This window comes from Pan paniscus, chromosome 2, assembly GCF_029289425.2.
Source record: "Pan paniscus chromosome 2, NHGRI_mPanPan1-v2.0_pri, whole genome shotgun sequence".
Lineage (NCBI taxonomy): Eukaryota > Metazoa > Chordata > Mammalia > Primates > Hominidae > Pan > Pan paniscus.
In genome coordinates, this window is record NC_085926.1 from 53,482,283 (window position 1) to 53,499,844 (window position 17,562).

The 17,562-nt window shown below is 46.2% G+C and overlaps 1 protein-coding gene across 6 annotated transcripts in view; it reads left to right on the forward strand.

Annotated features, from left to right (window-relative positions):
* The first annotated feature begins 3,346 nt into the window (after positions 1–3,346).
* The window catches only part of CACNA1D (calcium voltage-gated channel subunit alpha1 D), a 319,566-nt gene continuing 305,350 nt past the window's right edge, over positions 3,347–17,562 (forward strand). For 3 of the 6 annotated variants that reach the window (XM_003818729.6, XM_003818731.6, XM_003818730.7), the window contains exons 1-3: positions 3,347–3,968; positions 5,888–6,197; positions 10,340–10,445. In XM_003818729.6, coding sequence (XP_003818777.1) covers positions 3,902–3,968; positions 5,888–6,197; positions 10,340–10,445 — 483 coding nt within the window. In that variant the 5' untranslated portion in view covers positions 3,347–3,901. The remainder of the gene's footprint in view (positions 3,969–5,887; positions 6,198–10,339; positions 10,446–17,562) is intronic. The other 3 variants (XM_063602452.1, XM_034956669.3, XM_034956670.3) reach the window with 1 other exon arrangement.

Genomic DNA, 17,562 nt, shown 5'->3' on the forward strand with positions numbered 1-17,562 from the left:
AGTTTGCATTATCATGGGAATATAAATATTTAAATTACCCAATGGGCCAATGCATCTAGAGCTGTGCTGAATCAAGGCCCTCAAAAAAAAAAAAAAAATGCTTGCTGGAGACATCGCCAAGATGAGACTCATTCAGAAACTGGGATGGAATGTCAAAAACTCCAATTCAAGGCTGAGCAGTGGCTCATGCCCGTAATCCCAGCACGCTGGGAGGCTGAGGCAGAACTGCTTGAAGCCAGGGCTTGCAGCTTACAGTGAACTATGATCACACCACTGCACTCCAATCTGGGCAACATAGTGAGACCCTGTTTCTAAAAATAATTATTAAAAAAAAAATCCCAAACCCTCCTGCAATACCATAAACTTGTTAAGATCTAACGCACAAAACCTGGAGACCGAAACCACAATTTAATCATGTCACTTTTGAGCTAAAACACCGTCACTGGCTCTCACTGCCAAGAAATTGAATCTGGTCTTCTTAGCCAGCCAGCCTTCCTCCACAGATTTGGGGTGGCCTTTCCAGCCTCCTCCTCCTCTAGCCCAGGTGGTCTTTGCCTCAGCCACACTGTGCTCCTGCTCATTTTTAAACACACCCACCTTGCACTTCAGTCTCCCCTGTGCCTTTGCTCTTACCCCCAAAGCTCATTCCTCATACATCATTTATGCCCTGTAAAAGTAGTCACCTGTTTTTAATAGACTTTATTTTTTTTAAGAGCAGTTTTAGCTTTACAGAAAAATTTTGCAGCAAGGACAGAATTCCCATATATTCTCTCCCCCAACAGTTTCTCCTATTAACATCTTGCATTGGTGAGCTACACTATATACACAGTTATAACACTGGTACACCCCAGTGTTATAATTGATGAACCAATATTGTGGTACTACTATTAACAAAAGTCTATAGTTTGCATTAGGGTTTATGCTTTGTGGTGTACAGTCCAACGGGTTTTTGACAAATGCATAATGTCCTACGTCCATCATGGCAGTATCATAAAGAATAGCTTCACTGCCCTAGAATTCCCTGTGTGCCACCTATTCATCCCTCTTTCTCCCGGTCAGTTTTTAAGAATCAGTTCAAATGCCCTCTCTTCTGTGAAAACATCTCAGTTCCCTCAGTTACAATTAATCTGTCTGATGCTTGTATAGCGCTTTTTCATACTTGTTATAGCTGCTATGTTTGCATGGTATGAAAGAAGTATACACGGCCGGGCGCGCGGTGGCTCACGGCTGTAATCCCAGCACTTTGGGAGGCCGAGGCAGGTGTATCACCTGAGGTCAGGAGTTTGAGACCAGCCTGGCCAACACGGTGAAACCCCGTCTCTACTAAAAATACAAAAATTACCTGAGGGTGGTGGCGCGCGCCTGTAGTCCCACCTACTCAGGAGGCTGAGGCAGGAGAATCTCTCTTGAACTCAAGAGGCAGAGGTTACAGTGAGCTGAAACTGCATCACTGCATTCCAGCCTGGACAAGAGAGTGAGCAAGACTCCGTCTCAAAAAAAAAAAAAAAAGTATACAAACTTTTCTTCTGTCATTAGGTTGTCCTTGAGGAAGGAACTGTGCCATAGATTTGTCCTGACATCTAGACCAGACCCTTATTCTTAACCGGTGCTTTATGAATGCTGGCTGCACTGAACTGAACCATGAGCAAATATGGTTCAGCTCAGTCATCCACTAGATACAGTATTTTTCCCTCTAGACAGGAGCTGCTGTTTGCAAATCTCCCCCATCCCAAATCCGAGCCAGCAAAGGTATCATAAAACAAACTTGCTCAGGGAATTCTGTAGAAAAGGCCTCAAGAGGCAAGGCTTTAGACCAGGAGTTCTGAAAGTGACATGTGTACTTGTGAATTTCATACATGCTCCTTGGATGGGCTAGTTCCTTTGGAGGGAACGGTCTTCTATCCCTTCAGATTTTGGATCAGAAGCAGCCATAGGAGAGGTGGCCCAGGCCAGCTTTATATTGTTACTAGACCATAGGGCGATTTCTCGCCTCTCCAGTCTCCAAAAACAAAGCACAAAAAAGGACAAGAGCCTGGTTGTTTTCATCCTCACGGACCAGACACCCCCTCAGGAAGGCCTCTGGAGAGTCTTCTGCCTGGTCCCCAGTGTCTCTGCCCAGGTGCCCCCCAACAATTGAGGATGACTAGTGTGTTCTCTTTGGGTAAGGAGCACCTTCCCATAAACACTTATTTTTCTTAATTCACGCTGAGCTTTTACTTTATTTTTGCTTTAAAGTCACTGTTCTGAAACGTTCTAAAACGCCGTAGGAACATGCAGATAGGAACAAAAGCAAATAAATCGAATCCTGTGAAGTAACAAAGCAGACGCCCTTCTCCTAACAGCCAGCACAAAGCTAAATGAAAAATATCAGTCATCCACTAGATAAAGTATTTTCCCCTTTAGACAGGAGCTGCCGTTTGCAAATCTCCCCCACCCTAAATCCAAGCCAGCGAAGGTATCAAAAAATAAACTACTCCCTTCAGCTCCCAGACTGCAGGCAACAGTTTCAGCAGCACCGTCTATTTCCTTGAGCAACACGAGCGGTTTGAAAGACCTTGGCTTTGACTTCCCTGTACCTGCCTCCAAACACACGTGGGGGCGGGGTGGGGTGGGGGGAGATATTGCCCCCCATCCCCGTTGCCTTCCGCGACGCCAGGCCAGGCGCAGGGCAGGGGAGAAGATGGGGGGCGCCCTGGATTCGCGGTTCCAGCTGCAGGCAGTTACCTGGGGTAGTGAGTGCTCTCTACAGACCCGGGCTACCCCAACCCCCCCGATTCCAGAAAGGGCCGGAGAAAAGCAGGGGGCGCCTGCCCCGCTCCGGAGCAGCCAGGGAGCCGGGCCGAGCCTTGACGAGGATGAGCTCGGAGACCGCAGCAGCTACCGCCCGCTAGCACCTGTGCTCCCAGGGGGCGGGGCCTCCTCCAGGTGTGCGTAGAGGGAGGCCGGCGCGGAGTCGGGGCCGGCGCGGGAGCCCGAGCTGTCCCCCAGCCCAGAAATGCGCGGGGAGGAGCGGTTCATCCGCACCCCAGCGCCGCGGGAGACACTGGCGCCGCCTGCCTCCTCCGGGTCCCGGGGGGAGAGCGCACCGTGCGGCGCGGAGGGGGTTAACCGGGCAGCCCGCGGCTGGAGCGCGCTTAACCCTTTGGAGCCCGCAGGTCAGCCGGGCCAGGCTAGGGTGGCGGCACCCCGAGTCCCACGCGGCGGCCACCCCGAGCGCGCAAGCGGTGCCGGGCAGAACCGCGCGCCGGGCTGCAGACCCGCCGGGGCGCGGCGCGGCGCGGGCCGTGGGCGGCTCGGGGCGGGCGGAGGGCGGGGGACGGCGGCGGGCGCGCAGCGTCGCCAGGGCGAAGCCGGCGTGCGGCGCGGCGCGGCGGGCGCGGAGCGAGCGGGCGGGCGAGCGCCTCCGTCCCCGGATGTGAGCTCCGGCTGCCCGCGGTCCCGAGCCAGCGGCGGCGCGGGCGGCGGCGGCGGGCACCGGGCACCGCGGCGGGCGGGCAGACGGGCGGGCATGGGGGGCGCGCCGAGCGGCCCCGGCGGCCGGGCCGGCATCACCGCGGCGTCTCTCCGCTAGAGGAGGGGACAAGCCAGTTCTCCTTTGCAGCAAAAAATTACATGTATATATTATTAAGATAATATATACATTGGATTTTATTTTTTTAAAAAGTTTATTTTGCTCCATTTTTGAAAAAGAGAGAGCTTGGGCGGCGAGCGGTGTTTTTTTAAATCAATTATCCTTATTTTCTGTTATTTGTCCCCGTCCCTCCCCACCCCCCTGCTGAAGCGAGAATAAGGGCAGGGACCGCGGCTCCTACCTATTGGTGATCCCCTTCCCCATTCCGCCCCCGCCCCAACGCCCAGCACAGTGCCCTGCACACAGTAGTCGCTCAATAAATGTTCGTGGATGATGATGATGATGATGATGAAAAAAATGCAGCATCAACGGCAGCAGCAAGCGGACCACGCGAACGGTGAGCAGCCAGAGCCCGGGCACCCGCTGCCAAATCCGATCCTGTCATGGTCCTCCAGCCCCCTCCCCCTTCCCCGCGGCGCTGGATGGGTTGAGGGGGTTGGAGAGGGTGCTGCCAGCTCGGTGTCGTCTACACAGAGAGGGGACATGCGTGACAGCCACTCCGCGCTCCCCTCCAGGCCCTGAATGTCAGAGTTAATTCTGCATTTGTGGGGTGGGGGCGGCCGTGGAGTGTGTGGAGCGCGGTGCAGCCGGAGGGGCGGCGAGTCGAGGTGATTCGGGTTCAGTGTCCTCGGGCTCAACTTTCCTTCAACGCCCCCGAGCGATGGCAGGAGGGCCGCAAGTCTTCAGCCGGAGCCCCCTTGCCAGCCTCTTCTCGCCTTCCACTCCTCCCCCGCCCCCTCGTTGACTAGGAAGAAGGTCCCTGGTGGCATCCGGAAAATTCTAGGATTGCCCGGTTTCGCCCTCCGCGCCGGTGGGTGAAGCACACCCATCCCCTCGCGGGGGAGGCCCGGCCTCGGTATCGGGGAAAGGGGTTCGGGTGGAGCGTGCGTTCCCGCTCCCGTCGCCGGCTGTGCACACGTCGGTAACCTAGCAATGCCCGGGGAGCCGCTGCCGCTGTGGGGCTCCCCTCCCCAGCTCTGGCCCGGGCACCACGTGCAGCTTCCACGCCGGCCGGGGCTGGGTCGAGGGAGGATGGAGCAGCTCCTGGCCAGCCCTCCCCTTTGGAGACCGCCAGTGCCCCCCAACCCCTGTCGGCTGGAAGCCTTTCCGGGTGAGCGCTCCCCTAGGGAGAAGCTTGACATGACTCGACTCGTCCCCCGCTCCGATTGCCCGCCGCTCGCCCGCTTTGCCCCCTTCTCAGGCTTTCAGACCCGTGCTTGCTTTGACTCTTTACTTAGCAATAATTGGCTTTGCAAACGCCCATCTCTCTACCTTGCTGTCACCTCTCTCACTTCTGCTTCAGTGAGGAGACTGTGGCAGAAGGCGGCAGGTGCCTGGGAGATCTGCCTGGGAGATGGCCTGACCCAAAGCTGGCGGGGGCTTCGCATAGGGAGCCTCCTTGGGTTTCTGCCTTGTGTGCACCTGGATACCAACCTACACGGAAATAATTCCCTCTTAGGCCTGGAGGCCCCTGGCATAATCCAGTCAGTCTATCCTAGGTGTAGGGGTGCAGGCTGACTGCCTTGTCTGTCTCTCTGGATGCTGGCTTGGCTGATGCTGCTGCAATTTAAAATGCAAAAAAGCCCTAAAGATGTTTTCTGTTTTCGGAAGCCTGTGGAGGAAATGAGTCCCAAGCATCATGAATTTTCATTTGCAGGAAGTGTCAGTGCATAATCTAGATATTTGTTATGGGGTTTTTGGTATTGCCTGGGTGCCTATGGAAGATTTTTTTTCGGTACTGAAAAAAATGCATTTGTGGCTGTGGAAAGATGTTGGAGTAACACTCTGAAAATGATTAAGACTATTGAATTATTGGTACTGCCTTTTTTTTCCCCCTTGGTGATGGTGGTAGTTATGTTAGAGAAAAGCCGTTGTATGTATCTGTTACTCATTAGAGATAGATGGGTTTTACAAATCAGAGATGCGGAGTAAATGTGGGAATGACCTCAGTTTTGTCAGAAGAAATGCACTAAAAGACCCTTTGTGAAGACATGATGTGAAGGAGTACTAACCCCACTGGGTGTGATGCAGCAGTGATCCTGTGTGATTGACACTGAGACCAGAGCTTGTGGACTTTTCTTGACTCTCCAGCTGACTAAAGCCCAGCTTGTGAAAAATAGGACATGAGATTCAAAATGGAAACATAGGAGTGAATGATTCCCCTGTTATTGATGGGAGACGACCTTTGATTTTTTTCTCCTACCCACTGGATCCTCATTTTAAAAAAAAAATCTTTGTTTTTCTCCTTCTCCCCAGAGGCAAACTATGCAAGAGGCACCAGACTTCCTCTTTCTGGTGAAGGACCAACTTCTCAGCCGAATAGCTCCAAGCAAACTGTCCTGTCTTGGCAAGCTGCAATCGATGCTGCTAGACAGGCCAAGGCTGCCCAAACTATGAGCACCTCTGCACCCCCACCTGTAGGATCTCTCTCCCAAAGAAAACGTCAGCAATACGCCAAGAGCAAAAAACAGGGTAACTCGTCCAACAGCCGACCTGCCCGCGCCCTTTTCTGTTTATCACTCAATAACCCCATCCGAAGAGCCTGCATTAGTATAGTGGAATGGAAGTATCCTTTTTTGGGGGGAAGTCTTTCTCATTTTCTCTTTTACCATCTGTTTTTTAAAAGGATTTGCTTTCTGAAGTGACACAAAGCTGTAGCAGTCTGGAATGCGAGTAACAGAAGTTGTATATAAGGGGTTTCATTGTATATACCTTCCTGTCTCCTCGGGTTGCAGAGGGGTGTCTGTACGGGTATATTTAGCCCACTGTCTGGGTGTGTGTATAGTAGTAGTAGTGGGGGGAGGGAGTGACAGCCTGAAACTTCACAGGGGTAGATAATTAAAATGTGAAACCAACCTTTGGTTATTGGACATTAGATGGTTAGTTTTAAATTCAGTGTTGTCTTTGGGCAATAGCATGCATTGAACCTATTGCAAACAAGATATACAGATTAGAAAAAAAGACTGTGTAAGACTCTGTTTGAAGGGAATACATTTTTGACCTTTAGTAGAATTTTCTCATTCTGATGTTTGAAATTTGCTTCTGCAACTACAATTAATGCTAAGGTTGCTTCTAGTCTGACATTTGGTGATTCTAATTATTCAGGTAGCTACAGATATGAGCACATGCTTCCTAGGGAGAGATTACTTTTGATTTTTTTTCTCTGATCAGTGCTATAACTTCCTGGAATTTCCTTTTGACAAGTTCCAAAGAAGCATTTGGAACGTGAGCATGAGGGAGCCAGTGAAGGGAGAGGTTCGTGTGTGCCTCTTCCTCCTGGGCCCTTATGAGTTATAGAACAGCCTTTTCAGTGGAGGAATTTGCAGTTGCTGCCTTTATAAAAAATTCTGTCTATGTCCTTGGACTGGAGTTACATTTCTGGGTGTCTCCTTTGTATTTTTAAAATTGAACTCCAAATGCCCCAGAATGGCTATCATGTCCCAGATCTTGGAAAATGATTGTGCTTCAGCCTGCTTAACCCCTTCCCTGAATCTGGAGGCCAACCTCCAGTTACTGCCACTCTTCAGAGAAGGTTGACTGAGGCCTTCTTTCTGAGCAAATGGCTTTTTAATTAGGCAGATGATTCATTGGTCTGGGTAAAATAAAGCATTTCCTTTCCCCAGAAGTGTGTTTGGAACTGTCAGGGGCCTTAGAACAGTTCCTAACTATAGGAAGGGGTGTGAATATAGGAATTCCCTCCACCAGGCCCAGAAGGATGGAGGGGCCACACCAAAAAGGGAGGATGTTGGCAGCCAGCTAGAAAGTGGAGCTGAAATCCCCTTATAATTTGAGGATCTAGCTCGGCGGCTATTTGCATGCCCTCTGTCTTTAGTTGGCTATTTTCTGTGCTAATGGACAGGAGTTAAAATGAGGTAACTGTCTAGAAAGATTTTGGAGAGAGCAGCCAAATGCTAGGGTAGGATTTGAGGGGTTCTCATGTGCTTTTTCATTTTGCAGCAGATGTCCCTTCTCTAGAGTGAGTTATGGTGTCTCTCACATAGCTGGGGTTGTGTGTGTGCATTTTCTTTTGAAGTTCTCTAGTCTGAGAACGAGGAGGGAGCTCGGTAAGCCAGCATGTGGCCCAGTGGCATTGCTAGAGTCATGACAATGGCTGTACCTTGCCAGGAAGACCTCAGACTGGCTTGACATGACTCTGAGTAAGCAGAGACCTCTTTGTGGGGTCACTCCTTTTGTGTGGAGTAGGTGGGAGGCCTGATGCTGTTTCTGTTTGTGCACAGTAATGTGTACATAGCAAGTTTTGCATGCAGAGTGAATTCCTGGATCACGCTGCTGTCTCCCTTTCCCAGTTGCCAGACACATGTGTACAGGAATTAGGGGATGTGGCTGCCAATTCAGGGAGAAGCTTGTTTACAAATGGGACAGTTTGTAAAATAGATAGACCCTTAAGCGATATATGATTTTTTTTTTTTTTTAATGACAGTTTCCTTCTAATTCAGGGAGCATGCTATAGAAATCCTTTCCACCCCGGGCAGCTCTGTCAAGGCCCCATCCACAGTGGGAGAGCAAGGGTCAAGGGTCATTTGTTTTTACAGACAGGCATGACAGAGTGTCCTGCCCCCTGGAGGAGTGAGGGATGCTCTCCTTATCAGAAGGAATTGTTAGGATCAGACCCATCTATTTCTCTATTGCTCTGTTCTGCTTCACTTGTGAAAATCTTATGGCAGTGAGATGGTATCCACTTGTACCTGGAGACCAAAACTGGACCAACATAAAGAAAAAAAAAATACAGCTTATATTTAGTCTTCCTGAACAGTGTTAGTATTTCTCAGATGTGCTGGTTTATCATTTAGGTATTGGGAAATTGAAAAGGAAGAATACCTATTACTTAGGTATTGGGAAATTGAAAATGAAGAATGGAAGAAAGAGGGAGGGAAGAGGCTATTGTGTTTCTATGGAGAACAACATTGGGGCCCTTGACTTTAGATTTCAGTGGGGACCTACAAAAAGGAAAAATGGAAAGGGAATTCTGAAGTCTTAAGGTGGGCTATCTGAAAGTTGGATCCCTGGGTGAAAAATATTTTATAATGTTAGATGAGTTGAGAGAACCAATGTGAATTAAAGCTGACTGGCTTAAAAAAATAAACCCATCAAAATTAGTAAGGGAATAATGTTATTCATTGCCTTTTTTCGTTGAGTTATGAAAGCTCTTCGAAGATGAAGGTTTTATGAAACTCAAGATCTCTCCAGAGGCCGGGCACAGTGGCTCACGCCTGTAATTCCAGCACTTTGGGAGGCTGAGGTGAGCAGATTGCGAGTCCAGAAGTGAGCAGATTGCTTGAGTCCAGGAGTTCAAGACCAGCCTGGGCAACATGGCAAAACCCCTGTCTCTACTTAAAAAAAAAAAAAAAAAATTAGCCGGCGTGGTGGCACATGACTATAGTTCCAGCTACCTGGGAGACTGAGGTGGGAGGATGGCTGGCTTGAGCCTGGGAGGCGGAGGTTGCAGCAAGTTGAGATTGCGCCAGTGCACTCCAGCCTTGGTGACAGTGAGACCCCATCTCAAAAAAAAAAAAAAAAAAAAAAAAGATATCTCTAGAGAGGTAAAGAGTATTTGTTTCCTGTGGCATTTTTGGATTTCCCAGAAGTGTGTCAGGATGAATGGAGAATAGTCTGTTCGTATGCTCCAGTTTTAAGTACCTTGAAGTGTTTAGTTAAACCATGGCCTTGCCTCTTGTGGGTGAGTGTATAGGCGAAGCACTGTGGTAAAATTAAGCCCAGGAATTGCAGATGAGGCTGATGCTCACAAAACCTTGTATTTGGAAAGGCTGAAAACCCAAAGAAGAAAAACAATCATTTTGGCAGATGTCAAATTTTGTATTGCCAGTTTTGACAATGTCTCTTAATAACACCAGAATGTTAGGTAAGTATCTCTTGAAGGCTGATCTCAAAGTGATTCTTCCAGACAGACCACCGAGATTGAGAAATGTTAAAGCCTACTTTGAACGTGTCTGGTGCTGATTTCTTATGGCTTTTTAATTTAATTTGTTTACAAATTGAGCACAGTAACAGCATATTATAAACTGAGCTTCAGTCCGGCTCTAATCTGAAACAGTTATAGCCATCGATTCCTCTAGCAGAGAAAGCAGAGGCGGGAGCTGAAGCCTGGCTCGCTGCTGATCACATCTGAGGTATTGGAATATGCCATGGGAAAGTTATAGGTAGAATGAGAAGGTCCTGGTGGCTTGGCCTGGCCCAGTCCAGACAGGCGATTTAGGCTGACCCTGCCAAGAATAGCCCCTGAGAAAATGGCTCTAACACATGGAGGCAAGGATCTGCGGAAGACATTTATCCCATGATGATTTCTCTGTGTCTACCACAGCCAGGAACTTAGTAAGGCTCTTGTCACTTTTAAACCTGTAAGAAGCAGAAACCTGGTTCACACAGTGCCCTAATTGGATGTACTTTTAGGTTTTAATATGCAGTGTGCAGCCAAAGAATGAGTGTAACATGATCCTTGCAACAGAAGAAAAGGACACGGAGAGGTCATTTGGTAGGAGGCTCCACTGTGAGATGACCACCGATGATTACTTCTGCCGAAAACCTAGCAGTCACAGCAGTCAGCCGAAATAGGATTTGTGTATGTCATTTTCCTTTTAAAAGTGCTTTGAAAGTGGTGTGATCGGGAGTGTGATGAGGGACATGGTTTATGTTTCCATAACACATATATACCTTAACACATTTTTTCAGACCATTTGACATATTTATATTATTGGCTATTTTTGCCAATTGTGTGGCCTTAGCTATTTACATCCCATTCCCTGAAGATGATTCTAATTCAACAAATCATAACTTGGTAAGTGTCCTTAGAGTTCCTGCTGGTCCTGGTATATGGTTATCATTTGCTTCTATACTTAAACTGGCAGCTGGCCTTCTGGGTGGTTGAAGTTTATAGCTATGCATGTCGTGTTTCTTGGAGCTTTGCAACAGTGGTTTTTTGTTTGTTTGTTTGTTTTAACCTGTATTCTCAAATTTATACTGACTGAAAGTATTTAAAGTCATGAATCTTTTATAAATAGATATGGAATTTTTATGGAAGAGATTTGGAGCAGATTTTAAAGTAACTGTTATCTCCACATAAGTTTTTGCTACCATTCTTTTCCTGATAATATTAGCTTTTTTCTTTTCTTTTTTTTTTTTTTTTTAATCTAGTGTTCTTGGGAGTGGTGGGTACTTTGGTCAGTTGTTCTGGTAAGTAGAGAATTATCGTAGACTTTGTACATGAACTATTTTTAGAGAAGTAGAATATAACAAAACTAATAAATCTACATAGAGCATAATTTGGAGAATAATACATGATATTATTGAATACATGATATAATATTAAAGTTTCTACTCCACGTCCTATGAAATGCTCCAAGAGAAAATGATTGTATGGTTAAATAAATCAGGAAGCTTCCATATACTTTGCTGCCTTCTTAAAGATTTATAGTGCACATTAGCTTAGTAAAAGCTTTGGGAAGTTCTGCAGTTAAAAAACAGGTTTCCTTTTGTTTAACTCAGCTAGTCCCTAAAAGTAATCAGTCATGAATTCTTTAAACATTTTTTTTTTTTTTTTTGGCAAAAGACTTTAACATCATGGAACCAGTGGTCCATGGAACTTCCTTTGGGAAAGGTTGATATAGTTTTTTTTAAAAAAAAAACACTAAAGAGTACTAGACTGGGACTAGGATCTTGTCCCACTCACCTGTCAACTAGCTGTATTTGGGGTCATTTCTTATACCTTTCTGCATTGCTGTGCAGCCACCTGGCAATTAGGAGGATTGGGTAAGAAGATTGCTAGTATCGTTTTTACCTCTGACATTCTGCAATCTTTCTTTGATGATTCAGAAGCCATTTCAGGATTTTTCTGGTGCTGCAGCATCCTTCTTGCAAGGATTGGTTCTTTGCAATCAGAAGCCATGCAGAATGGGAGATGAAGGGGAGCCCATTCTGGATAACAGGAAACTCTATTGTTTTTCTTCTCTTCTCTTAGCTGGTTCCGTTTGTTTTTGGCTTCTCATGTTGAAGCTCTATTTTAGCAGGGCTGGATGTTCCTAACTGAGCGAGCGTTGTAAAGGCAAACACACTAGGCTCTCCCTTGTGTGGGAGAGCTCTGCTGGCTTCTGAAGATAGTGAAATTATGCTCTTGTGAATAAGCCTTAACGATTTATGTACAGGATTTCATGTTACATTTAAAATGTTGTGGCACATTTCAGATGTAATGTGATGTCTATTTGTATGTGGGCTTTAGTAGTTTGATATCTAGAGAATTTTCTAAAAATTTTGGGAATTGATGCTGAAAATACAACTATAAATGGGAGTTGGATAACCACATAAACGCTGGTAGTATATATTTGGACAATGCCAGAGATCATTTGTGTAACTTTGGACATTTTATGTAGCTTTTGATTTCTTTGTAGACATGTGACATTAGATAATTGTTTTAAAGAAAAAGCAGAAGTGGTGGAAAGCCTCCCATCAATGGAGATAGATCATCGTAGTCTAGGCCACAGATGGTGTTAGCCTTGTTACCAAATTTAACGACGTGGATGGTGACCCAGATTGTTACTTTTCGTAGCTCAAGAGAACATGATTAAACAAACTTAGAAAATAAATACCTTTCAGAAAGGCAGATTAATTCAGATCAATGGAATAATTAATGTAGCTGCATGTGTAAGCCAATTAATATTCTGAATTTTTCCCAGGGAAATTCAGGGCACTGATATAGGCACTGTCAGACCATTTGGATTTCTCAGCTAAGAAGTCAGGAAATAAAATACAGGAAATGGATTTATCTTTCCCTTTTGCACCCCTTCTCCAGTGAATCTTTTCTTGACTATTCTTAAGCTTTGAACTTTTTTTTTTTTTTTGTGGGGGGGGATTTGGCAGTGTGTTAATTTGGCGGGCCTTTCTAAAAGCCAACGTATATTCCTTTGACCTCTTCACATAGTATTCTGAAACTCATGGCATTCAACTTTGTGTCTTGCTTTCACTTGGATGGTCACATGGCCAGATGAATTTTTACTCTGCTTGACTCTTTAAATACTTCCTTTCCCACTGTGGGAAGGGAAGATCTTTGTGGAGTTCCTTCTGACTCTAAGCAAGGTCCCATGCCATGTTGGCCCTCCCATGAGGGAGCTGGTTTTTTTTTTTTTTTTTTTTTTTTAATACATTTGACCCAATTTGTACTAGAGTGATTGCTCTATTTTTGGGATTGGTTTAGAGGCAGCTGAACGAAGCTTATTTTTCATCTGTAGTAAATACCTTTCATTTAATGTGAATGGTAAAATCAAAGGGCAGACGCTGAAATGAGTTGCAAGGCTGCATGTATCTGGAAGCTGCTGGTTTTCTTTGCCTGATAGCTCCATGGGAAAGATGCATGTTGAGCGATACAGTGAGATTCAGGGCCAGCTTTATGTGTGATGTTTCTGCCTGTTACCAGTTACCTAGTAAAATTATGACTTTTTTTGGGTAAGAAACGTGGCCATCCCCATTGATCCAATGTGTCTTTGTTCTGGATAGTATGTAACTCAGCTAGTTTTGGGATTTGGAGACTACCTTGGGGGGCAGAAGTTTTCCCAGGGATAGTTTTTGTTCTTTATTTTTTTAAAAATATAAACACTCTCAAGTTTCTATGCAGCTTTCATTTATGGACTTGCAGGGCTAGTGGAGGCTGGAGTCATGGAAACAGTGCAACTCAGTTCCCACAGTAATAGCCCTCCTAGTTCAGTCAATAGCAGTATTTCCTCAGTTCCATTTACTGAAAGCAAATACCATTGATTTTATTATTATTTTTTTTTAGCACAGAGGAGGGGAATGCCTCTGTATCAAGTGTCAGAGTGGGGATGATTACAATATCATACTTCACTGTGATGAAAAATGCTTTATTTCATATCATTCAGTTTCTTATAAGCAAACCGACATGGTTGAACAGTTTTGAGTCTGTGTAATCTGTTCCTGGTACTCTTCCTCCCGATGCTACCTCTTACTTCTCTGGAGTGTGGAACTGCTTGAAATTAAAAATGTCCAGAATGGAGATCTTCATCTGCCAAGTCAGACCTTCTTTGATCCCTACTGATGGCTGCACTCACCTCTAAGCCATCTCTGAACCAGCACTAAGCGCCTGGAGGCGAAGGCCCATGGCCCATGTCTCTCTATCCCCTTATCTAGCAAAGTGCCTGATGTACCAGGTGCTTTTTATTTGTTTATTTGTTTTTTCTTTTTTTTTTGAGGCTCTGTTGCCCAGGCTGGAGTGCTGCGGTGCAATTTCGGCTCACTGCAAGCTCCGCCTCCGGGGTTCATACCTTTCTCCTGCCTCAGCCTCCTGAGTAGCTGGGACTACAGATGCGCGCCAACACGCCCGGCTAATTTTTTTGTATTTTTAGTAGAGATGGGGTTTCACCGTGTTAGCCAGGATGGTCTCGATCTCCTGACCTTGTGAACCGCCCGCCTCGGCCTCCCAAAGTGCTGGAATTACAGGCTTGAGCCACCGTGCCTGGCCTATATGCACATCTTTATCCTCTAGAGCATCTTCAGAATACAGTTAATAGCGAAGCATTCTGAACCCCCAACCATGCCTGATGGAGTGGTAGGGGTATACAGTAGATGTTCAGTAAATAAGTATTGCTGATGTGCACCAAATGAATGACTTTCCCAGGAGAAGCACCACCATCATTCCTTCCTCTGAGCCATGTTTCAGATTTTCTTGGGTGGCAGGTCCCTTTGTGGATTTCTTGCAGGTCCTTAGCTGGGAATGAGTGGGAAGGTGTACGTGTTATTCCTGAAAAGCTTAGGGTCTGCGGCCCTTCTTGTGCACCTCTGCTTAAAAGAGCCCACAGTGTTGGCTTTCATAGCAGAGCAGTCTAGGAAATTTTGTGCTCTGGTTCCTGGGCTCAGAGTAGCAAGAGTGCTGGGACCTGTCTGAGAAGCAGTGCTGGGCTGTGGATGCTTGCCTGTGGCACCAGACGCCTTACAGTGGCCAGGAATGCTGTGGGACAGTCTACTTTGATTGCTTTCTTTCCTCCATGGCTGAGATCTGAGTGTAGTGTTAACTGGGCTTAAAAATCAAGTCCGTTATATCTGCATGGTCACGTAGTTCGGCATCTCATGGCTTTTGCACCTAGAGGTGTGAACCATATACCTGAAACACAATTTCATAACCTGGCTCCTTGGGCTTAGCCTATATGGTGGAGGTTAGGTCTGTATATCATCAAGACTGTGTCTTTGCGTGGTTGTCGTTCTGTTGGAATTGAACTTTCTTATTTCTGTAGGCCTAGGTTCTGTCTATTCTTCTCAGACAGCTCATATGCTGCTTCTTCCCTTCAGCCTTCTCTGATACTTGTCCACTCCCCGCCTGCCTACATCTGAATACTTGCTTTCCCTCTGGACACCCCTGTGCCCAGTCCAACTCTCCTGTACAGACACCAGCCCCTTTCCCCCGGTTTATAACTGTTATGGGAAGTGGCATGGAGTGTGATGGTCTGCTCGTGGGCTGTGGGGTCTGACAGCCTGACTCTTTGGCTGATTAGCTGAGTGACTTTGGATGGAACTAGAATATGAGTTCCTAGAGGCTGAGACTGCAGTCTGATTTGGGTGTATAGCCTTGTGAACTTAATCCTGTGCCTGGCACACAGGAAGCACATCAGGAAATGCACGTCAAATGAGTGAATAAATAAATGAATGACCATACAAGGGCTCCATGGTATATTCTCGTAGATCATTAGTTAATTATCAACAATCGGCTAGTGATTAATGTTTGCCTGAGAGGCTGACTTTTTGTCCATTAGTAATGACATCCCAGGAAACACCTGGCAGAGTTCCTCTTTAACTTCAGGAGTATATCTTTCTTTCTTGGCAAATTTAACTATTACAGAGAGAAGAAAGACAAGTACTTGATGCTTTTTGAATCAGTAAGTTATAAACCTGTCTTCTGTGTTCAATGTTGTATATTAGCCACATTGCAGATGATTCTATTTGGATGGATGTGTGACTGTCACCTTTCACATAAAAATTGATTGAGCCAGTCATAGTGGTATGTGCCTGTAGTCCCAGCTATGTGGGAGGCTGAGGCAGGAGTCTTGGTTGAGCCCAGGAGTTTGAGACTGTAGGGGACTATGATCGAGCCACACTGCACTCTAGCCTGGGTGACAGAGCAAGACACCATCTCAAAAAACAAAACAAAACAAAAAAATGTGGTAGAAGGAGAGAGAGCCTCAAAATGACCAGAGTAGATGGACTCGTGTAGTAAAACTTTACCCAAAGCTGGTTTCCTAAGGATACAATGTGAAACAGTCTATGTGCTATACAAATAATTATATCTCTTTTGTTAAGCCTTATGTCATTTTGACAGAGGCTTTACTTGATTGAGTATTGACGGCTTTTCCAAAATAAAATCCAGCTCTTAATTGAGATTTGTGGCTGGGCATGGTAGCTTATGCTTGTAATCCCAGCACTTTGGGAGGCTTAGCAGGGAGGATTGCTGGAAGCCAGGAGTTCAAAACCAGAATGGGCAACATAGTGAGATTCCATGTCTCCCCCCGCCGCCAAAAAAAAAAAATTAGCTGGGTGTGGTGGCGTGCACCTGTGGTCCCAGCTACTCAGGAGGCTGAGGTGGGGGGATTGCTTGTGCCTGGGAGGTCAAGACTATAGTGAGCTGTGATTATGTTACTGTACTCTAGCCTGGGTGACAGAATGAGACCCTGTCTCAAAAATAAAGGAAAAAAAGAAGAATTTAGGTTTTTTACTATTAAAATTCCTTAAGAGGAATTCCAGTGGGGGTCCTTGCTCATTTGGTTTGTTTTTTTACAATGTGAATATCATTATTTTATAGTCATACCTTATACAACGAACCTCCCCATCTAGACCCTTCACTAGTGAGACTACCTTAGGGTGAGGATATTTGGGTATTTTAGAGTATTAGCCAGAACTCTTTGGGTTACAGATTGTGGGAATACAACTCACTCAAATTGGCTTAGCTGAAAAAAAAGTGCATATGTATGTACAATTTATAAACTCAGTTAACCAAAGAGTCCACTGGGTAGAAATGGCATCAGACACAGCTGGAAAGGGGGGGCTGAAAAGATGCCACCAGCGTTCTATCCCTGCCCTGCACCCTGGGGTTTCTGAGCCAGAGTCTGACTGACCTCTAGTAGGTCAGCCTCACGTTGCCTATGTGTACATCTTCCTCAGCTCATTTTGAGGAGGGCATGTGGGGACATGCATTTCTTTCTTTTTTTCAAATTTTATTTTATTTTAAGTTCCAGGATACATGTGCAGGATGTGCAGGTTTGTTACATAGGTAAATCTGTGCCACGGTGGTTTGCCGCACCTATCAACCCATCACCTAGGTATTAAGCCCTGCATGCATTAGCTATTTATCCTGATGCTCTTCCTCCCACATTTCTTTATTTTGTTTTTAGCATTTATTTTAGGTTTGGGGGTACATGTGAAGGTTTGTTACATAGGTAAACACATGTCACACAGGTTTGTTGTACATATTATTTCATCACCCAGGTATTAAGCCTAGTACCCAATGGTTATCTTTTCTGTTCCTCTCTCTCCTCCCACCACCCCCCAACTCAAGTAGACCCAGTGTCTGTTGTTTCCCTCTGTGTTCGTAAGGTCTTATCATTTAGCTCCCGCTTATTAGTGAGAGCAAGGCATTTCTTTCTTTCTTTTTTTTTTTTTTTTGAGACGGAGTCTCGCTCTGTCGCCCAGGCTGGAGTGCAGTGGCGCGATCTCGGCTCACTGCAAGCTCCGCCTCCCGGGTTCACGCCATTCTCCTGCCTCAGCCTCCCGAGTATCTGGGACTACAGGCGCCCGCCATCACGCCCGGCTAATTTTTTGTATTTTTAGTAGAGACGGGGTTTCACCGTGCTAGCCAGGATGGTCTCGATCTCCGGACCTCGTGATCCGCCCGCCTCGGCCTCCCA